At 38.1% G+C, this 23,687-nt stretch overlaps 1 protein-coding gene across 1 annotated transcript in view; it reads left to right on the forward strand.

Annotated features, from left to right (window-relative positions):
* Positions 1-22,910, forward strand: part of LOC141931172 (formin-H-like) — a 43,454-nt gene extending 20,544 nt beyond the window's left edge. The window contains exons 6-17 of the mRNA XM_074843017.1: positions 142-318; positions 935-1,361; positions 1,548-1,710; positions 4,829-4,940; positions 7,837-7,927; positions 8,507-8,593; positions 10,790-10,942; positions 12,525-12,654; positions 12,784-12,816; positions 14,560-14,663; positions 16,144-16,227; positions 19,783-22,910. Coding sequence (XP_074699118.1) covers positions 142-318; positions 935-1,361; positions 1,548-1,710; positions 4,829-4,940; positions 7,837-7,927; positions 8,507-8,593; positions 10,790-10,942; positions 12,525-12,654; positions 12,784-12,816; positions 14,560-14,663; positions 16,144-16,227; positions 19,783-19,887 — 1,666 coding nt within the window. The 3' untranslated portion in view covers positions 19,888-22,910. The remainder of the gene's footprint in view (positions 1-141; positions 319-934; positions 1,362-1,547; positions 1,711-4,828; positions 4,941-7,836; positions 7,928-8,506; positions 8,594-10,789; positions 10,943-12,524; positions 12,655-12,783; positions 12,817-14,559; positions 14,664-16,143; positions 16,228-19,782) is intronic.
* The last annotated feature ends 777 nt before the right edge of the window (positions 22,911-23,687 follow it).

The raw sequence follows: 23,687 nt of genomic DNA on the forward strand, positions 1-23,687 counted from the left end.
GATACTTTTTGACTGTTCCATGGAAGTTGCTATAAAAATTTGGAGACTTATTGACATTAGAAAATACTTTAACAAAGGCAAGGCTTGTGTAAATGAGCAGTCAGTGAAGAATGAACTGTATCTCTATTCCTTGTCCTTCAGGTACTTGGTACAACTACGTGAAGGAGAATTGACTTTATATTGCATAGGTCTGGGAGGACAGAACAAGACTGCAGACCCTATAACAGATACAATTAATTTGTCAGGTGGTAATGTGAGTGTCAGCAAGGAGAATGGATGCAGTACCTTTTCAGTTCAGACCAAAGAACACAATTATTTGTAAGTATAGTTGGTAATTAATAATTTGTTAAAGCAGAACAACTGAAAACAAGGTCAAGCAACAGAGAATCTCAATGTCTCATGACAAAATATAACAGTGGAGAAATGAGGCCATCAGAATCATACAGATAACCCCTCCCCTCGTTATGCACTGATCTGATGACTATTTTAAGGAGGAATCAAAAGTACCACATTGTGGAATTGAGAAGATACATTGAAATACTGCCCACAAAGACTTGTCTAGTTGCCACGTCAGGAGCCAATGAAGAGATGTATCATTCAGCTTGATAGGACAAATGTGTGAACAGGTTCTGACTAGGTTGTGCAACAAGCATGGTAAGACGTAGCACATTGTTCACCTTCCCCCAAGGTGGAGAAGAGGAATTACGAGGTAACTGCACCACAAAGTCAATATATGGCAAAACTTCAGCTCTCTAACCTTAGACACGTAAGCAATTAACTCTGTCTGAAAAGGTCAGAGTCAGCAGCTCTGGGCTCCTTTGACAAGTAAAGCTGCTGAACATTATTCTGCTTAAATAACAAATATCTGTGGCTGTATTAGTCAGCATGTTATTTACACTTCCTTGCATTTATATATGACATTCTTAAATTTCAGGTTTCGAATACCCTTTACTGTCCAAAATAACAGGACAGAGGATGTTAGCAAGCTCCATAATGAATGGGTGTCTCTCATAGAAAGGTACTGTCTGCTGTGTAATGGTGCCTCACTGCCTCAGGAGGGATCTCAAGGGTGCACCTCCTCCGAAGCAGATTATGAGGATTTTACTGTACCTCTGAATGAACAGAAAGAGGAGGCCCTCCACTTTGGTGTGAGTTCTGCAACAACCAGTCTGAACAAGTCTTCAAGCCCCCAGACAAAGCCTGCAGAGGGGGAAGGAGTCCCAGCATCACCATCTCTTCCACTTCCCGTAAGTGAGGCAGAGATACCACCAGCCCCACCTGCATTCCCGCAGCCCTGCAGCCTCTCTCCATCGACAAAAAGAACCAAAGCCTTTCATTGGGATGTTGTTCCTTGTGATAAGGTGAGGATGAAAATGATGGTGACCGTTAAAAAAAAAATAAAATTGTAGCCTGTATTACATGTATAGTTATCATAAAAGTACAGCCGTGACACAAAACAACCTGGATGCCCTTCTGTATGTTTGGATGGAACAAAGTGACTCTGTTCTTTTGGCTCTTTGTTTACCCTGTCACTCCTATATTTTTAGATTCAAAAATCTGTCTGGGGATCATGTGACCCATGCAAGAAAAAAATAGATGTATCCAGACTCTGTGATCAGTTCCAGATCCAGGACATGGCAGTATTTTCAGGCAATGAGCCTTCAGTGAATCAACACATCATGTTAGATCGAAAAGTTGCACATAACTTCAGTAAGTGTAATAAGAACTGTGTACTCCTATCTGGAAGCCTGGGATGAGCACTGCATGCATTTTCTATTTGTACTTTCTGCCATTCAATAGTCAAAGGAGACAAGTTTGTATCTAAATCGTCTTCTAATTCAGTGTCACTCTACTCATTTATAAAAATAGACCTCATGGCTCAGTTGCTCTAAATGCGGTTCCTAATGATGCAGAGTAGAAGCACCAAGCTTCTCCTCCTCATGTACAAAACATGTGGATGTGCCATTGAGCTGTGATGGTGTTGTCTTAGGGCAGACATGTAAAAATCATGTGTGATGCCTGTGAAATCAATGTTAAGACTCTGACTTCAAAGATTTCCCAAATTTTGTGGGCTGTTAACAGAAACAGGTTGGTAGCTAGCACTTTGAGTACCGTGCTCAGTCTCCTGCATTGCGTTCAAGAATATTCATGTAGGTGTAGATGGATTGGTGTAAGAATCCTGTGAGAGAGCCACAAGTCAGGTCACAGGAACTCTCTTGGCCTTTCTCTGGCCAGTAGCTTAGACTGTGAATGGCTGTCTTGAATGATCATGAACAGGATCCTTCCCTCTCATATGTCAGGTATGATTCTGCCAAAGGCCTGACCTCGAACAGTCTTTCACAGTTAATGAAGCAGTTCAACACATAGTTCTGGTCTTACTAATAAAATGATGTAAAGGTCTTTCAGTTACTTTGTTGAGAAGTGGTAGACATTAAAGGAGCAAGAGTAATTGTTCTCCAAAGACTACTCTGATTTCTAGTACAGAAATGGCTTTCCAAAAAAGTTCTATAACCTAGCTCTCTTAAGAAACATTATACATGTAAAGAATTTGGGGCAGTTAGTTCTGAAGTTTTAATGATTTCATCTTTACAAATATTGATAAGAAAGAATATACTTTGGAGATTGTGTAAGTTTTAATTGGGAACTGTAAATGGAGATAACTTGTTGGAATTATTGCATCTGTTGACTAACAATTTGAAGCGTTAAAAGGAAGGGAGTGACACAAAAGTGCAGTTGCAGATAAAAAGAATCCTGTAATAGCACTTTTATCTACTAAATTATTGCAATTTCTTTGAGGAAATTTATTTCTTTTGGTTTGCAAATCTTTCTTTTGATCCTATTCCTCTCACAACTTTTTTCATTGAGACATTCTACATCAGTTTCTTAATCTTATCCTTAAAGTCCCATCAGTGAGATTTTTGGCACATACTTATTATAACGGACATTACTTAGATCAGAAGTTAATTTGATCCTGAGAATTCTGATTAATCTTCCTGCAAGTGCTGCAAACCACAGTTCTTAAATTAACAAAGAAAAAGATGAAGCGCCAAAATGCCAGTAGGTTAAAATTTCTTGAGAATTTGAGTGGGTTTCTGAACACAAGAGAAAAAAGAGAGTTCTGGGAGAAGATCTACACACTAAATTCAAGCCCAGTGTATGAGAAAATTGAAATAAAAGCTAAGTTATCTCGTGGCTTCTTGTAGACAAAATAAATGTCGCTATACAGAGGTATACAGCTATACAGAGGTATTCTGCTATATAGGTATCAGAGATACAAGAAAAACATCCTCAGATTTCCGATGAAAAAGTTTTGGGAAGCACTATAATGTATATGTTAATCCAAGAATGTGGGATCTAGTGGGTGAAAAACTGATTTAGGAGTCAAAATACAGCTTCTGTGGCTTGACTTGTGCCTGTCTCTCTCTCTGAGACCCAGTTTCCCAGACATACAATCCTTATTTTGCCTAGGAAAATACTTTGGCAAAGTCTGATGACTAGAATTTATTCAGCAGCTGATTTCAACCACTGGAAACGTTCACAAAAATATAAAATATTTTGTAGACAGGTTGTGAAAATTTTAAACCCAACATTTTACTGTGAGTTATTCACTCTGTTGTGATCTGTAGGCATGACCCCATCTGAAGAGATACATGGATTAAAAGGCATAGGGAAGCTAAAGATATAAGGCATAAAAAGCATAAGAAGGAAAAAGGGAAGATTCTGCCAGGCTTAGCACTAAAGCTAGATCTTATAACAAAATTAAAAGGGTGGAAAGAGTGTCAGAGGAAGAATAAATGGTATATACTCCATTGGCCAACAGTCTCCTGAGAAACATTGATAGTTGATTTGGGCCACAGCAAGTTCCTATAACCTGAAAAACTCTGATCCTTTTTAGAACTGGAGGGGAAAAAAAAAAAAAAGGTAAATCATACACATCCTTCCTGAATTCTTCTACCCAATCCCCTTGTGCTGCTCAGAGTTCTGTTGCAGCAGAGACTCTAGGACAAGTTTCATGACAACAATGTGAAGCATTAAAACCTTTTTGCTTTCTCTGCTGATGCCCTCTGTTCACTTCCTTGTGTTTCCTTTTTACCTTCATGCTTTGGTAACGATGATGGAGACAGTAATTAAAGAATAACTAGCAAGACAAAGTATTTTTCTGGGGGTAGCAAAAAATGTTTCTTCACCTGTTTGGGGAAGAGATGTCTTATTTCCATTTTCCTATCATAATCCTATCATATTATGAGCCAGCCCCATGCCAGCACAGAAATCTTAAACATTACAAAACCTCTTAATCAGACGTTAGAATATTAGGCAGTGTGGAAGAAGTGAGCACTTCTGTTTCCCAGGTTGCCTTCATCTGGGAGTAATTTTTCTTGAATGGACTCTAACTACATTCTTTTGAACCCTGGAAATTAAAGCAAGTAAACAAAATCAAAACAAATGGAAAATTTAATTTCTTTAACTTTCAAAGTATTATAATATGCCAATACATTGTACTGTTATTTGCAAAAAAATATCTTGACTGTTGAGCTGAGTACGAGAAAAATATATATGGGCAAGTACTTGAGTACCTTCTGATAGCAGTAACTTGATAGTTCTCTCTTAAGCATTGACTATGTTCTGACAAAAATATATTTTTCCTTGACTACTGCTATGTATATTTAAAGAAAATATGAAGACTGAGTTTTTGCCTTAGCATTAGCAGCTACTAAGTGTTTTGGGTTTTTTCTTTTTTTAAATCTGGAAATTAAATATGAAATGTTTTGGTGATTTTCCTTCCCTTGAACATTTTCTTCCAAGTAATCTAAGAATCATTTTCCTCCAGACATTTTTCTTAAAAGTTTCCGTATAAAACCAAGTGAGCTGAAAGAAAAACTATACATTATACATGAAGAAAGTGGTGGACTTACAGATGAGCAGATTACAGCACTGAGAAGGTAATCTTTGGGGTTCAATTGTTTGTTTATAATATATGCTACCTTTTGGAGAAAGCATAATCTTCTGTAAATAATGTGAAGTTCAGGAAAGATGCTACTGTGAGATTGGATCTATCCTGACTGTGAATAGAATATTAGGGTTTCACACAGAAACCTCAGTTCTTGCCACTGACATTTTAGAGTATGTCCCCAAAATATCACTTTTCCTCATGCAGTACCACAGTTTCTAATTGCAGGGGTGGAATTGGTCAGGAGATAATTGCAATGAAATGTCTTGGACATCAAGAGTGCTCTCCAGTTACACACGTGGCTGTCTCTGGGGAAACTAATGGTTGGAGCTGGCAGAAGTGAGGGAATGCCTCCAGTCCTGCAGCACAGCAGAGCGCTTGGGGTCTGGCCATCCCCATTTACGAGTGCAGCCTCTGCTCACATCTCTGTTTGAAGGAAAATACTGAACACAGTCCATTGTTCAAGCCCTAATACAGCACTGCTGATTCAGTCCAGGATCTCCGCATTGTTGAAATTAGTGTAACACCACTGAGATCACTGATTTATAGCATCTGGGCTCTTTGCCATCAGACAATAATAGCAATAATAATGATGGCAATGAAACTTGAAAGATTTTATTTTTTCCTTGAAGATTTCGGAGTCTTCCTTTGATAGAAATAATGCTGAGGAAATTTTTCTAGCAATGGAATGTGTAAGAGACGTTGGAGGCTGCATTGCTATGTGCTATATAGGATCAAGGATTCTGTTCCTGGGATTCTTATTTATTGCCAAAATCTAGGAATGAATGTACAAATCTTGTAGTGAAAGGAAGCTTATTTTTCCCACCCGAACAGTTTAAAAAATGTTACTGAAATAGATGAGATGCATTGCAGAGTTGAGGGTTGGATTTCCAAGGCAGTTCAGTGTCTTAGAGCTGCCATTCAGACATCTCATCAAAGGGGCAGACGCTTGGAACATCAGCACTCAGAAGTTTCTCTTGTACAATGCACTGTAGTGGAGTTGGTGTGATACAAGTAGCAGGACACTTAGCACTTTTGAAGACTTTTCCACTTGATTTAGGTGCCATGGTGGAAAACTTTATCATTGAAAACTGTGGCCTCCAGTTAATTGAGAACTTGTGGTTATGACAGGAGTTTAGACAGGATAGTCAGGGACTGGAAAATTCATCTCGGTGCAAATTATATCTGTCATTGTCTAAGCCTGAGCAGAAGGTCTAAATTCTACTGTTGTAAAATGAAAAATATTTAAAGCCAAATCCAATATTACATTTTCAAGACTGTGACCAGTGAGCAAGATGTTCTGCTCACGTATCCAGTGAAGGTTAGTGGAGGTGGTGGAATATCAGAAACTTCAGGACTTATTTTGATATGGAAACCTTTCCATAGTTCTCTAAATGATTCTTTGTCCTGACATCTTAAAATCAATAACAAAGCACTCTTTGTCTCTATAAACTTAATGTTTCATAACAGTGTGAGATTTTTCATTGCACAAATTCCTCTAGAGCTGCATTCATGTAAAAAGATATCTATGGGATGTATTCACATATTGTGCTTCCTTTTCCATGGCTTCCATTGTTTAGTGCTTCAAGAGTTAAACCTTCTAGATAATCTGTTAGTTTTGTTTCATGTACATAACACATTAAAATAATTTGATGGAATATCAAACTTCTGATTAAATGAAGATATTTGCTGTCACCTTTAACAAAAAAGTTCTTTGAATTTGCTTAAAAAGTTAAACTATTTTTAATGATAAATAAAGCTTTCATTTGTCAACAGATAACTGTTATTTTTAAATAAGAATTCTTTTTTTTTTCTTGATGATGAAGGGTGATGAATGGAATATTTTGTAATCTGCTTTAAGATAAATTTAATAATTCAAAACCCAACAATTATTCAATTGAAGTGTCATATTAAATTATTGACAACGGTAAAAAAAAAAAAAAAAATCTATTGTTTGTCCTCTATTTAACATGCTAAAATCTTTGCTTTATTTTTTCCATCTTTGAATAAATTTCCTTATTTTTAATGAAAATGTGTATCTATCCCCATGAATGTTTAATCACACTTGCTACAAATTTAGTAAGTTGTTTGCAGAGATAAAAGAGAAGATAGTAGACCTGAATACTTATTTAAGATTCTTAACAGTCCTTCTCATATGTTAGCTATAACATCGATTTCATTTTTTCTTCTTTAAGATATGCTACGAATTCCCATAGTGTATCAGTCAGACAGGCAGGAAGATCTCCAAAGGAGAGGAGAGGAACTGTGGTGGTGTGAGTTTATTTTTCCAAGTGGAGGCATGTTTAAAGACATCAGTTTTTTTAAAACACTGCAGCTCTGGAGTACTGGGAGAATATTCTCTCACCTTATGCAGAAGGATGAAAGTTGCGGGTCTCTGTTATGTGCTATCACAACAAAAGTGAGAAATGGATCTTGGATGTGATGCAGTGCTTAGACAGAAACACCATTGCCCACTTTTATTTCATTGTCAATTAAAAACATTTTAGAGGTCGAGTTGGTCAGACTGTGGAGTCCACTGGTTGATCACACCATAGCACGAGTCTGCTCTGTTTTTGTGCTAATTTTTCAAAGAAGATATTGCTGGAGACAAGCTGAGCCAGCGTGGCCATAACTCCTCAAAAAGCGTATATTGTTTCTAGGTGCTTTTGGAAGGTTCATCCAATGTATCTACAGATCATTTTTGCTTTCCATTGCATAGTTGGTTCAAATGTCTATAAAGTTCCATTGGTTAAGGAATAAATATGCAATACATAAACCACACTAAGCAGTAAGAAATTCTGATGCATGGAACAGAGTGATTGTTTTATGTTACAACAATATAGAATGAAGAGGAAAAGGACATCTACTTTTCATTTGCTGTTTTACAGGTACATGCCAACACCAAAAGATGCAGAAAGGTACCAGTCATTCAAGGGGTCTCCTTCAGAGCTGCATGTGGTTGATCAGTTTATGCTAGAGGTAAGAAGGCACAGCGTTAAAAGACAACACATGCTATTTCTAGCACTCTCTCTTCTAAATAAAACCACTACAAGAAGCCATTGTTTGAAACTTAAATTTACAGTCTCAGACAGAATCAATACATGAGGATTTATCTGATAAAGAGTTGAGGCATATAGATATTATGAAGAGAACTGTATGGATCCCTTTGCTTCTCCGAGTCATATGCCTTCCCCTTCCTCCAAAGTAGGAGGTAATTTATTCTGAGTTAGATTTCCACAATCATTAAGCATAAAATTATATGCATTTAACTATTCTTGTTCACAAGAAATGAGTGTCATTTATTTTAATAGTGTCTGGCCCTACTAGCATACAGTGTTTTCTTGAATTTGCATATGCAAATGATGCATATTCAGGTATGTGATTTTTATATTTGCCATAGTATATCTACAGACTTAAGGCCTTGAAAAATGAATAAATGAGCACAGAAATTAGGAAAATTATAGTGCAGCTGAATTAGTCAATTAATTATGAAAGATATATGCTCACGTTTTGATATAAACATGGGGCTTGATTCCTTTTCTGTTCAATTCTAAGCAGATGTGTAAAATCCCCCACTTGGGCCAGAGGTTGGATCTCCTGCTTACCATACGTGAGCTCCCCGTGAGCATGAGAGATTTAGAACCTGTAAGTAACATAACTCCTTCATAGTGTGTTTTTAATTAAAAACTACCAGTTAGATAGTAGAGGGACAAGTGGCCTCAGTGCATTTCAAGTGCTGTAGTTGGGGAGGTTTTGTGCTGTTTTTTTTCTTTTTTTTTTTTTTTTCCCTGTAGCAAAATATCTCCCAGGCCATAATGTCAGCAATTCACAGTGTAATAATCCAGGCAGTCTAGTGTATAAAAAACATTTCATGGCACTGTTCAAAAGTAACAAGCAAAAGGGTTAAAAAAATTTAAAAATTCTATAGTTCATGACTTTGATAGCCAAGAAATTGTAAATGACATGAAACTTGTTAGAGACAGGCTATGTTTGAAATACAGTGGTACTATCAGCTGGTGCATTTGGAATGCTTTTGGGAATCCAGTTAATTTTACTGTGTTTTGTTAATGAAAGTATTCCACAGTACTGGTTCAAAACAAAATAAAACTAAAAAAAAGAAACTGGAGACAAATGAGGGCTATGATATGCATGTATATACATGTATGTGCATTTAATATCATCCTTGTTCACCATTAAGTGTTCAAGAAGCAGTTGTTAATGGGCCTGGCAGTGGGACAGACCTCCACAAAGGAGGGAGAAAAGAACAGGAAAGGATTTTCAAATTTTAATTTGGGGTGGTTAAACTTTCTTCTTTCTTTGGCCAGTGATAAGACAGAAGCAAATTTCACCATTAAAATTCAATTCCTTTTGTGGGGAGGTTCTTGCCCCACAAGCTGAAAGAATCAATCTAAAGTCATAGATTCTTAGAGCAAGTTTATTTGACCAGCATCTCATAGACATTTGCTATTTTCAGAAGACCAAAGGAGGCTGTTCACCCTAAGGATTATGGCACTGAATTGAAATGTTGCAAACCAGAGTCCAAGTCCCTTTTTGCCTTTTTCAGGATGACTTAGGGGTGGAATGAGGTGGGAGGATGCAAATAAGCAGTGTTCGAGTCTCATGGACTGCATCTTCCTGTTCCAAACCTCTGCCTTACCTGCCAGGTTTTGTATATGCTTTGTTTCAAAACCAAGTATTTCAACATGATTCTGTTTCTATGAAAATGTTTCAAAGGTTTTGCTCTCATGCATGGGAATGAAAACAAAACTTGAAAGTTCTACCAGTCTGAGTTGTTATCCTTTGGCTGTGATTAAAACCATAGTAACAGTGAACAAAACTCAGAAGAGGAACAGATGGAAAACACTGGGGAGATGCACAGATTTCTGACCCTGCCTGGTACAATGCTTCACCTTTGCTGTCCTCCACTGGAACCAAATATTTGAATATTTGGAAGCTATTAGATGTACTGTTAGCTTTGAAGGATATTTAATGTTCATTGAAGAGCTGATTAGTTGTCTAAGTATTTTCTTATGCATACTAACACATGTTTGTAAACATAAACCACCTAAAATTCTATAGAACAATCTGAATATGGCTGTCAGCACCCTCTGGCCCTGTGACATGCTATAAACGTTTTAACAATGGCATTCAGCTCTCTTGCATGTTTCATCCTTTCCCTGTTTTTAAATTTGTGTTGGAGACTGATGAAGAGAGGTGTGGTGCTAAACAAATATAGATTTCCTAATTTAAACCAAACCCACCTCTTATATCTATAGCCCTAGAAGGGAGGTGGCTTCCCTGGGAAAACAGAAATTGATACTGAGTTTGATTACAGAAAATTATTATTCTTCCTTGTGGGGAAAATGTGCTAAGAATTTTGATAAGATAACAGTCTTCAGCTGGTGTAAACAGAAGGGAGGGAGGTGAAGGATGGAGAACCTTATACTGTGCTTCAGGCTATCTGCTTCCCCTGATGCCTGACATTTGGTGCAATCTGGTGCAGTCAAACAGCAAAATACTTTTTCTTCAGAAGCATTTTTAGGAGATGAGGTTGAAGTCATTTTGGCAGGGCCGGTTTGGCAGCCATAAAGGATGTGACCTCCACTGGGGGCAGGGTAATTGTGCCAACACTACCTTTATCTTGGTGGGAGACTTTTAACTGGTCCTTCCTGAAAACTCCTGGCCTGTTCCTCCACGGAAGTTTAATAGGTAGGTATCCATCAGCTAAAGTGTGACTTGCTTCAGATGGGGACAATGAGGCTTTTGGCAAACGGAAGGTATAGTTACCATTGATTTACTCACATTTTCAATTTGAACTGTAGGAAGATTTGTGTGTTTCAGCTAATAAACCGGAAAATCCAAGCTAGTAAGCAGCTGCAATCCAGCCAGAAATTTGTCGCTGTCTTGGAGTACATTCTATCCATTGGGAACCATTTAAATGAAAAGGCTGGAAAAGAGAAGGCTAAAGGATTTCGACTGTCATCTTTGACCAAAGTGAGTAAATATTTTTCTTGTCATTAAAATCACCATATTATAAGGTATGTTACACATTAATATTAACTCAGTTTTGCCCTGAATGTGGGCAAAGGCAATCATTTTTAATGAGTAGCTAACATTTTAACATCTGCTCTTGGTTACACTAGAAACAAAATCCTGTTTAACAATGTATTCTTTAATGTATGTTATAACAAGATGCATTTCCCCATTTTAGACAGCAGCATGGGCTAGATGCAGGCGTTGTGGTGCGGAACACACTGTGTTTCTAATGAGGTAGAACATCAAAATGCTGACTGCCCTGATATTAAGATCGTGTGGCTAGAAGAGGCGTCTGAGCTGCAGGCCCCTGGTTAGATGGGAGTTTAGATAAATTGTATTTTGCAGTTTTGTGCAGAGCACTGTTGTATGTATCCTCTTCGTTTCACTGTGGTCAGAGGCTGTAACTATGGCATTTCTTCCATGGTAGTTGCACTTTTATGGCACTGGAGTATTTAGCGCTTCATTTTACTCCAGTGCAACAAGTCTTTTGCAACAAGTGGTGCAATGCCATTTTAAGGTAAAGTTTCAAAAGTAGAATGTAAATAAATTAATATATTGAAAGGGGGTGAAATTTACCTCTAGTGGTTTTAATCGCCCCATCATTGCTCTTGTGGATGATTGAATAGGGGATGAAGGTGGCAGTTGTGATCTTTACTCTTTCCTGGCAGAGATCTGCTGTACAAGAAGCATCATCTAGCTCTTAGTTCTCTAATTGTCTCTTCACTGACCTACCCCTTGTGTGACATTAAGCTGAGTTTTCCATTAGTTTTAAGGAAACGGCTTTCCCCTCTTCATCAGAATTTGCCATCAGAAAATGCTGCTACTGAGCACAGGTTTTTTTCCTCCTCCTCCACTTGACAGTGTCAGAGCATCATATTCTTATTCTAAAAAGCAAAAAAAAAAGATACAAATTTCCTAAGATGCCTTGTACCTTTAACACTATTGTGAGATTATGCCTGATCTGTAAATAGAAGAGAGAAGGATTTTTATTTTGTTTTTGTAAGGTATCTTTCCCATCTGGAGACTTTAATATATGAGTGAGTGATTTATAACTCTAGTGACAATTCTGAGACACAACTTGCATTCTATTTTTTTTTATATATACAATGGCCGTAATACCACATCTATCATAATGAAAAATGCCTACAAAATCATTTTCTGCCACAGAACATCTTCCCAGATTCAATTAAGGAACTTTGCTATCTTTGTGAACACAGAATACTGCTTTTAAGTGGAAAGGAATAATGGCTGTGTCTGGAAGTCCAAAATCAGTTGCAATCAATTAGGATATCTTAAGTTAAAAAACCTCTGTGAATAAGAAGGCACAAAAGAACAAGGAAGGTCAACAGATATGAAAGTGTAATGCTGATCTTAATCAAGAATGTCTGTAAAATGGCAGATTGAAAAGGAGAAGTTTAATTTCATTGTGTTTTCCATTCTTGCCAAATTTACCTGGGAGCTATCAACATCCTTGTTGCCTTTTTTTTTTTTTTTTTTAAAGTATAATAGCTCAGTCTGTCAATTATTGCTCTATTTGCAGTTACCTCTGTTGCGGGGTAAAGAGAGGACATTCACCTTGCTTCATGCCCTTGTGGAACAGATCATCTTACATGAGCCTGATCTGGCCAAATTTTCTCAGGAGTTGACAGAATTTGAAGCTGTTCCTGATGGTAAGAGGAGGGAGGGGGAAAAAATAATCAACAAATAAAAATGAAGTCCTTCAACTTCTGTGGAAACTCCCATCCTCACAATATGAATGATACTCATTAGTATGTTTTTCCCTCTCTCTTCCTCCCCAGCTTCCATGAAAGGCCTCAGTGCTGAAGTTGATGGTATGTAAATGTGGCTTCTAAATTCAGAAAAAGATTTTCATATGTTGTGCAGTCATTTGGAACAGGTTTTCATTGCACTTCTATAGTTTGTAAAGAGAAGTAAAGGTTCAAAACATTGAGGTAAAGTGTTGCTATAGTGATATACTTAACTTGCCATGTTACTGTAAAGGATTTAAAAAAAAATAAATGAAAGTGTGTCCAGGTGGTTTAGAAATATAAAAAATATACTGCCCATGGTAAATAGAGTTTATCATAAACTACAAATCTTAAGCTATACAAGTGCTCTGTCAAAGTTACATTGCCTGGTCCGGGTTCAGGCAATGCAGCAGGAGAAAACACCCTACAGTTCAGTCCTGAAGTTCAAAAACTTCTCTGAACCAAACTGGTCCCCTCTAGAAAGAAGTCCAACACTAGTGAAGCCAACAGAAGGGAACAGAACAAGGTTTTTCAAGTGTAAGAGAGATTTTGGGAGATATTTATAACATATCATTGAACAGTGTCATAAGGTGACCAGTGAATTCAATGGATTTTACATTGAACCATTTGAGAGCTGATAGCAACGGTGTATGAGTGGATGAAAATGAATTGTATTATGTTGAAAGTTTATAAAAGTCTATCTTTTGAACACGTGGCATGGGTGTTGACTGTCACTACAGACCAATATATTGTATTTCAGCCTTTGATAAGATACCTGAATGATAGTTGCTCTCAGGTTTTGGTTTGAAAAAGCCTTGTGCCTATTCTGCTTGGCTCTGGGAGTCAGCTAGGTATGTAGCTTGAGGCTACTAAAGTGTGCTTTTATTCTGTTCCAAGAAATTCCAGTCAACTTTTTAGGAGACATAAGGAACTAAAAATATTTACCTTGAATCACTTGTGTTCTTTGGGAACGATGTTGGTAGCAATTAAAAATCACTAAGTATTTTAAAGACAGTTTTGGAAAGTCATGGGTAAGGCAGTACAATGAACACACTAGCAGAAGCTGTTGGGACCTGTCAAAGGAGGTGAGTCATGGGAACTGGAGGAGATTGACTGGCCTCTTCCCTCCATGGATTCCTGATGGGCCCAGCATAGTCACTGTTATCTTCTGAGTCCCATTCACCAGGGCAGAGAGGGAAAGAGATGGACCAAATGCCACTGAAACAGTCTTTCTCCTCGTGTAGTTCAAGGCGTGTCCTGGGGCTCATCTTCTGCAAGTATCACACGAGCACAGGGGGAGAAACGCTCAACTGCAGCTTGGGTCAGTTCAGGACTGAGCCCCTGGAGCCAAGGCTGCATCCTCTTCTCCCCCCATTTCACACCATGAAAGCTCCCACGGTAACAGTCTGATGCAGTGCTTAGTGCCAACTGACAAGATTTCTTACTGTTTATAGAATAGAATTTTTGTTCTTTTATCTTTAAAGGAACTCTGAACTTTCTACACAAAAATGTAAGTTTGGAGAATGTTATTTTCATTGCTAATCCCAATGCTCAAAACTAGGAAAGGTCAGATTTACGGCTGCTGCATAACCATACTATCAACCTCTTCATTATTCTGCAGTTGCTGTGATGTGGTCACATACTATTTCTTTATGTAAGACCCATGACTCTTTCAGGATTTCTATTTCAAAACAGAAAGTTAATATTCCTAGATGAATGCATTATAGACTCATATCCTCCTAAATTTTCCATGTGGCCTAAATTAGACATTTATAGTCCTTTGGAAACAACTACATGCTAGTGAAATTTCTTATTTTCTTTTGTTAGTTTTAAAAAAAGAATTGGAAAATGTTATTCAGTGCAGACGGCTTATTAAACCCAAGACAATCAAGGCGACACCCCAGGAGTCACAGTTCTGCAGGGAACTAAAGGTAATGTTATCACAACCTTATTGTGGACTGGAGGTAAAAGATGAGTAATCTGCTTAGGTTGGGCTGAGACCTGCCCTGACAAGGGAGTCAGGAGCATTTGATGGAAAGTGGCCTTTTATTCCTCTGTGATAGTGTCTCATACTATAAACTGCAGCATGGGAAGGGTTTTTCAGAGTTTCTTCATCTCCTGCTGTTGCTTCACAGGCAAATGGGCTGGAGTGGATGAGGAACAGGTAGACCCATGGTTGCCCATGATAAAGACTTTGGAATAATAGCAATTTTAGAGCATATATGAAATTGTAGTAATTTCCTCTGCCCTCAGATGGGAGGGAAAACAGAATATAGAATCAGAATCATTTAGGTTGGAAAAGACCTTTAAGATCATCGAGTCCAACTGCAGACCTAACACTGCCAAGTCCACCACTGAACCACGTCCCTAAGTGCCACATCTGCAGGTCTTTTAAATACCTGCAGGGATGGTGACACTTCCCTGGGCAGCCTGGTCCAATGCTTGATAACCCTTTCTATGAAGAAATTTTTCCTAATACCCGATCTAAACCTCCCCTGGCACAACTTGAGGCAATTTCTTCTTGTCCTGTTGCTTGTTACTTGGGAAAAGAGACCATCCAAGAAACATCAACCAAGGGCATGCCTAAATTGTGAGTATAGGTTGATCTAAGATGATTTTGCCCATGCTAGTCACAGAACAAGATGGGTTGGAGGACACAATGGAGAGGTGGCTGAGCAGGCTGTAGGGAGCCCAGTTCTGGCCAGCAGTCAGCAGAGTCAAACATGGGGCTTATTAGCTCAGGTACAGGGAAGTTAACTAACTCTCAGGAGCACGGTTGTGCTAGTTGTGAACAGGGCTACTTCCAGTGATGGCGTTCCCTGCTCTGTGGTGTGGACATGTCCATCTCTGCTGTCCTGGATATCTCCGTGCTGTGCTTCACTGGGTAGTGTCAGCCTTTGCTCAATCCATACGTTTCCTTCTCCCTTGGGACAGCTCAACGATGTGCTTCTTCAATATGTATTAAGTTGTTGAAAATGTATACATTACAGAGGAACCATGATTAAGAAATTTTGTTTCAAAAGTTAAATTTCTAAGACCCTGTTTCTACCTCCTTTAGAACTAGCAAATGGGAGTGCTTGTTTCACATTCGAACAGGCTAGACTATGCCCAATGTGGGTGGAAATTAGGACCTTATGATGCTTATCTAGTTCTGCCAATTTTAGTAGATTTAGGTAGTGTCATTGGATGATACAGTAAATTCTCTAACATTGATGTTTCTTTTTTTTTGGTCTTTGATGTCTTAATATTTGCAAGGAAATGTGTGTGCTTGATGTATGCTTATCTTTTGTGAAATGTGAAATTTTTGGGACATGAAAATTTTGACTTGAATTATCTTGTTTTCACTGCTGTTTAATTCCTGCTTTAATATTATGCTGCTACACCAAATTAAGAAGTTTTATTGTATTACAGGATTTAATTCAGAAATATGAAGGGGATCTATCCCAGCTGTCAAAAAGATGTGATGAAATGAAGAAGCTTTATAGCAACATACTGGTACATATCACATTAAAATGCAATGAAAATAAATCTACCTTTCTTTAAGAAAAAGGCGGGGGGAGAAAGAAGTGCAAGAATTTCCCATACTTCCACATGCTTTATAGTTATATTGTCCACAGAAACTGAAAAAAAAAGACCAACTCATTTAACAGTGGTGGACTGTTTTGAATGAAATTCTGGCTTTTATTCTTCTTGAGGTCTTATAATCCACTTTTTAGAGGATCTGTGGCCCAAATATCAAAAAGAAAAGTAGACGTTCAGCAACTTGATAAATTCAATGAGTTTAACTGTTGAGTGTTTTCAACATGTTAGGGAAAACATTATGGAAAACCGCATGTTTTCTGGTTCCTACCAGCAATCGTGTCTTTGGCTGGTAGGCAGCTGCAAATCTGTTACTTGGGCTGAGGGTTTTTTCTAGTGACAAGCCTTATAGTCCAGGGCATTGATTTAGCTACTGTTGTTCAGGTACTGAGATAGAGATGTTAGTAGTAGCACGGATCTAAAAATGAGCAGAACAGAAAGGAAGCTCCATGGACGGAAGATTTCTGATAAAGAAACTGTCTGTTCTTGTTTGTTCCTATTATATTCACCCACACTTGCACTGGAGAAGCACCTAATTTTCTCAATCATTTTTTCCTCTGAACAGAAGCAATCCATCTAGGTCCAATATACTAGAAAATGTTTTTTGGGTCAGAGGGTCACACCAGAAGGAATGATACAAGCTCCAGGCTGCAATTTTTAACAACATAGCATGTAGATTCCTCATTTAGTACAATGTTCTTGGAGTGTGATAGAAATTCAGGGAGTCTCTGATACAGTAACAGTATTCTCTGGCAGAATAGTCACACTAGGAGGTTTTAAGAAAAGGGACAGATTTACTGAAATGCAGTGCCAATCTCTGAAACTGGAATAATTTCCTGGTCTTGGGATTAGGACATGGCTTTAAGAGGTGGTGGTGGGTTTTTTGTTGTTGTTTTTTTTCCCCCTTTTTAATGACAAGGAGGGATTAGAAGTAGAGATGTTTTATGGTAAGCAATGTTACGCAGAAGATGCAGCCAGTAAGACCTTTGGGCACCTATCTGAACAGACATTGAAGGTTAGCGAGATGTCTGACCATGAAAATTTAGTTAGTAATGTTTTTCTAAAAGTAATATTGTAACAGTGTGCAAGGGTTTCTTTGTGTCTCTTGCAGCCTTTCACAAATGGCAAAAACGCCTCAGTGTAAGTTAGCAAGCCAAATTTGTATGTAACATGTCCCAATCCTTCAAAAAAGGTTGAAGGACTGGGATAAAGCAAGAAGAAAAAAAGGCATAAAAGATAGTGTAAATGAAAGAATTAGCAGTTGAGTTACATGAGTGGAAATAGTTGAAAAATATTCACCAAATTTAAAAGTGAGGAGATTTGTGCTGTAAAACCTTTGGGGGGACACTTCTTGCATGCGATATGGAAGAATCTGACCTGTTTTACCTGAAAGTCATCTTCAGAAGTAGTTAGTGTCATGTGTCTGGTCCTGCTTGCAGAGCTGTGTGATGCCCAGCGAGTGCTGGATGTGCCCTCCTGCATGTGCATACTCTGTCACACTCCTTCTTCACAGACGTTGTTTCCCTCCAGCTGTGTACATTCAGCCAGGAGGCATTACACATGTGATGCTGTGGTACAGATGCATGTGTGAGACTCTTTGCTTTCCTTTCTTGTACTGGAAACTCTCATCTGAGACTCTAATTTGCATCTGAAGAGGATTTCATTTTCCATGTAGCTGGAAGTTTCCTCAAGTTTTCACCCAGCTGCTTTTTGCCCTCCCTTCCCTGTTATTCTCTAAAGTTAGGCATTTGATATATTTCTGTCCCTTAGAATGGATTTTTTTTCTTCTGAATAATGTTATTGCTAGGCAGATCTTTTTTGCATCTTTATAAAGCAGCAAAAACGTAAAGCAAATATAAAATAGGATGGGTGATCAAAGACCAGGCTATCATCTCAATAGCACTAGGAAGGAATAGTCCAGCTTACCTGGGGGAATATCTGATCTGGAAATGTGTTGTAGGTAGCCATGGAAATCATGTTGCACATAAAACAAAAATCCACAGGCCTACCTTTATGATTTTATATTCTGCTTATAAAATCAATAATGACCTTGGCATGTGACACTTCTATGGAATGAACAATAAATTGGGGATAACTGCCTGTGGTATAGCTGTGGGCTATCAACTTCTCACAGATGGTCATTAGCTCCAGGAAATGTCTCTCTCATTACTGTTTAACTGATGGTACACCATGGGTGAGTGGAGAGGCATGCCAAAGATCAAGGGCTTGGAGCACCCAGGAGGTGCAATTAGGAACACAACAGGCAAAACTATTAATCAGGTGTCACTGGTTAATGTTAAAGTTTTTGTGACTGGATTATATGTGAGTGGTTTCTTTCATTGTGTTTCTGATTGCCAGGCAGAGGGTTTGCTCCTAAGAACATCTTAGATGATGTCCAGGTGAACATGTTTAGAAAACGACAGATACATGTCCAAACCTTTGGGTGTATTTTGGCTGCAATCTGAAATACAACTTCATTGCTGTTCAGCCTTGGGAGAGCTGTATCCACCAGTTACAGAGTAGCTCTCAATTACAGCCACGATAAGAACTTGTAGCAACACAAGATGCCTTTTTAAACTTTTTGATGAAGCCTTTGGAGCATCTTCTCTACATTTGTTCTGCTCAATTAGAAAGCCATTGCAGGCAGAGTTATGTTCTTTAACTCATTAATCCCATTAAGGGGGAATCTTTGAAAATTATGACAAACCTCTTGAATTAAACCTTAGCGACAGATTTAATACGAAAAATCCTTTCCTATCCTAGAACTGGGGAACATATGTGGAAGTGATTTTAGTTAATGCAGGAATTGCTCTCCTAGTACTGAACTTTGTAGTAGGACTGCCTTTCACAGCTCGTTTTATAGCAGAGCAGACACAATGCCGATATTGTTCACGTCTTTTTCAAAAACTTTCCATCTGTTCACCTTTTTCAGGTGAAGGAAAGAAGAGTACAGGAAAGGTGGCTCTTTGATAAATTACTTTTTCTTCCCAAAATGTCTACTTCCCTATGAATATTTTTGCTTGTTTGCAAAGCAAAATGACAGAAAAGGAAAACTTTTGGCTGGAACATGCCCACCATGGAATATAAGCCATTTCCCTAATGTATGCATTTTCTTTTATAAACGGGTTCATCTAACAAACTGCAGAGCCAGGAAGCTTCATGATTTACTGATTTTTTTCTCCTCTTCAGCTGGAGATCTATAGTCCAGCCAGAGACTGGGTTATACATCAACCTGGGTTACTGAGGTAATTCAGTGACAGCTCCTGGGGCCACTTTTACTTGGGATATTTTGGATTTCAGCTTGTTGGAGATTTTAGACAGCTCTAAGTTTTCTAATTATTGTTATTATTCATAATAATAATAAAGGTATTTAACTTTTCTCTTGCTCTTTTAATTTCATTAAGATCCTGGACATGGTTTAGATTACTTGGATATACTAATGTTAAATATTCTTCTCTTTAAAATTTACAGGTAAAGTTTGGCGAGCCACAAGACCTAGACTCTCAGGAACTATTTGGATGGATATCTTCGTTCATTAGTGAGTTTAGGAAAGCCTGTGCTGAAGTCATGCCATAAGAATAACACAAGTCTTATAAAGAGGTGAGGGAAAGAGAAGTCCAGAAAGAATGTTTAAGCTAATTGATTTGAGTTTCTCTGCTAATAAGTAGAATATGGGCAGTATATGGTCTGTACAGCAGTATACTTGATTTTGAAAGCTATTCAATTTATAATGTGTAATTTGTAAGTGGTATTTGACCTGTAGGATGACAGATCACTTATGAGCCTCTCCCTTATTTTTTTCTCATGTACACGCGTTTGTACCTTGAGGTGTCTTGTATATTTAGAAAGGAGACACTTTTGGCATTTTATAATTTCTCTTTTTAATCTTTTCCTTTGATATGCAGTTTTCTGACTGAGTTTTAACTATTACTTTCAATGAATAAGTTCCTGCATGGTGATCTAATTTTTAATATTTTTTGCTGTAGTTTTCCAAATATTACTTCATGAGCTTTATAATGAAATGGGGATCTGTTACCCACAGAAGAGAATACTTAGCAAAAATTTTTGTTTATCTTTCTGCTATTAAAGCATTGCAGATTTAGTATGTAATGGAGAAATTGTCTGCCTGCCTGGGTGTTTTGTTGCTCCCACCCACCCCAGTAGTACAACAAAATAGTGCTTTTTATGGCTAATGTTATGTATTCAGGTAAAATACTGTAGAAATCAATCAATATATGAGATTTGCATTGTCAGGAGGAGAAAAATATCAGAGAAGCAAAATAAAAATGTGTCATGAGGCATCTAAGTAATGGATACTGGAGGTAATTATCCATGGTTTTCAAAAGAGAAAATACTTCTGTTGCATTTGTTGGCTTTTACATATTTTAAATTAGAATAATTATCTGGAGCTCAAATATACGAGGAGAAAAGGAGGCCTATAAATGCAAAGAGAAAATGGATGTGTTTAACATTGAAAGCAGAAAATAGTTCTGAAAGGTCAGTGGTAAAATTTGGTATTTTCTCTACAGTTTTGCAAACAGTGTTGTTTGAGGAAAAAGTGTATTACCTGACTTATTTTAGGTCTGACTGCCCAGGTCTCACAGTGTTTGGGCTTTGATAGAAATGCTGAACACTCTCCCTGACTTCAGTGCTAAAAGCAGTCTGGGCTAACCCCTCTGAAAGGCTTAGATGCACTTACATCTGAAAATTACATTATCACAACCCTCTCTCAGCTGGCATATAAAATTTCTCTCTATCCAGCATTTCATTTGCTGTTTTAGATGTGACCACTGCTGAACATTTAGGTATTTAGGGAAAGGTCTGGTAAAGAGCCTGGGGAACCAACAGCTAGGTGCTGCAATACCTAGATTTTTAGTGCTGGTTATGTCAGACAGTAAAGGACAATCACCAGGAAAACAGAGACACTTGGACACTGTCTGGAAAGTGGAGATAAAAGAAGCCCAAGGTTTTTTTCTTGTCTTGGCCTCAGTATTTAAAGGGCATCACAGGGTGCAGTTCCTGGGAACTTGCAGCTTCTGCTGTGTCATGACTGGCAGCACACCCCTATGTGAAAAGGCAGAGAAATGTTCCTGCAGCTGATGTGCCCATCACCAAAGGCAAGGGCTTCATTTCACATCAACCTCAATAAATCTGCTGAGGGAAGGGGATGCAGCTGAACCTCTGCGCTTCACAGGGGCTCCTGTTTGGAAGCTGAATCTGCTCCCAAGGGCAGATGCACACAACTTCTGTTTCAAAGAAATGATCAGGGATCATAAGTGCTCTTTTAAAATGATAGTTCCCACCTCTATTTTAAGGAGTCAGTGAGGAAGTGGAATCCCACCCCGAAGGATTCAAATCCTTATAATCCTCCTCTTAAAGGAGTGGTCTGGCCAAAAGATGTGCTGAGCAGGCAGCATCTCATTCCTGGCCACCGGGCGATTAAGTCCAGGGAAATGTCTTCCACTGAAGGCATTAGGTGTTAAGCAAAGAAGCAACTGCTCTTCCAGCTTTGTGAGAAGCAAACCTGGCACCAGCTGTGAATGCCAATGGGCCTCACTGCTTAACTTCTCTACCTTAAATCCACCCCTCATCTTAGAGGATGTCTAAAAAGATCTTTGTGGAAGAGCCTTAACAGACTATATATTTAGTATGCCTCATATCATCTTCCTGGCACTTACCTGTCATATATAGAAACTATCTTCCATGAGGTAGAGGATGCCTAAACTAGAGCTCTGCATTGCAGCAGCAGAAAAGTACCTAGTGGGTCCCCTCAGTACCCCCTTGTACCGCCAGTGTCGCTGCTATCTGTAAGCTCTTGCATGTCTGCTCTAACAAAAGCATCACTTTGGCTTCTCAACAGCCTTGTCAGGACTATGCTTCCAGTTATGAACATGTAGTAATGTTTCTCTGAGGCAAAAGGAATAAAATAAAAAACTAAATAGTAAAATTAGTACCCTGATACTTTTTTTACAGAAAATTATTTACAAAAACAAAGGGATTGAATTTTATGAAAAATATATTGACTATATTTTGAAGTTGTCATCAGAGCAGTGACATCTAGTTGACCCTGAAGTCAGTGGCATCTATCTATGTATCAGGAGCTACAGCTTACATCACTCATTTCTGATTGAAAGAGGAAAATTAAATTCCTTTTTCATTTCTTGCATCTCTATACCACGATACCCTATACAGTGCATGTACGTGCACTGTTAACAACACTTGCAGATTTTGATGTGTGTCGTTACTGCTCCAAAATCTGAACCATCTTCATTTATATGTGAATCATGTAAGATAATCCTGAATACAAGTGCCATTTCCATGGTATCAAGATCCCTGCATCCCTGAACAGCATTCGTGATGGTCATGATAAGTTTCATGTTTTTCTACCATTACGTTAGCTCAGGAGTCCTGGGAAGTCTCTTTTAACTAAATAGTTTTTTCTCTCCTTTTTTTTTTTTTTCTTTCCATGACTCACTTTTTTCCCCTAGTCTTTTTTCTCTATTATTATATCTAACAGCTTGTTCTTGTTTTATAGCTCAGCTGGCATAGCCTCTTCCAATTAAAAATATATTCTACACAGTAGTTGATGTCTGTGTCTTTGTGTGAATATCCTGGAGCATTAATTAAAAAAATTAATGTCCAAATACCTTCTTGGCAAGAAGTTCTAGCCCCTTCAGAAAGCATGAAGCTTTCCTATGGAGTGAGAGCTTACTGAGGAGACATGTTTCAATTTTCTCAAGCTATTTCTTCAGTGCCGGTGAGTTTCGGAGACGTCCTGATTTATATGTAAAAATAAATAAATAGACCTTGTTCCCTACCTCACTCTTTTTTCCCAAGTGTTATTTTGCATAAGACTGGATTTTTCAAGTCTCTTAGAGTCAGCTGTATTACTAAGTTCTGGTGGTATAAAGAATAATAGTTGCTATGCCTCAACGTTTATTTGGAATTATATAGACAAGTTCTAAGTCTCCATGTGGATAATGTCCTTGGAATCCTTCCTTAGCAGCTGACAGTTTTATCCTGCAAACCTGTAGTCATAAAATTCAAAGTGTTGTGTGAGCCTTCTGTTTGTGGAAACTAGTACAATTGGGAGCACTCCAACAAGTAGCAACCTGCAAGAACTGTAGTATTTTTACATCTGGGTTATTTGTTTCCCTACAAAACCCACAAAGCTGACACTTGACATATTAAAAAATATGAAAGCTTAATGATGATGTTATATAAATAGTCCTGCTCAGTAAAATTAATCTCTATTCAGTTCTGTGAAGTAAGGCTGTGGGTCAAATGCTGTACTGGTTTTTCTTTCATGACAGCTCAGCTGTGCAAGAACTGCTTGCTCCAGAAGGAAATAGAGGTCTCTCTTGATAGTTTGTTTC

This window comes from Strix aluco, chromosome 17, assembly GCF_031877795.1.
Source record: "Strix aluco isolate bStrAlu1 chromosome 17, bStrAlu1.hap1, whole genome shotgun sequence".
Lineage (NCBI taxonomy): Eukaryota > Metazoa > Chordata > Aves > Strigiformes > Strigidae > Strix > Strix aluco.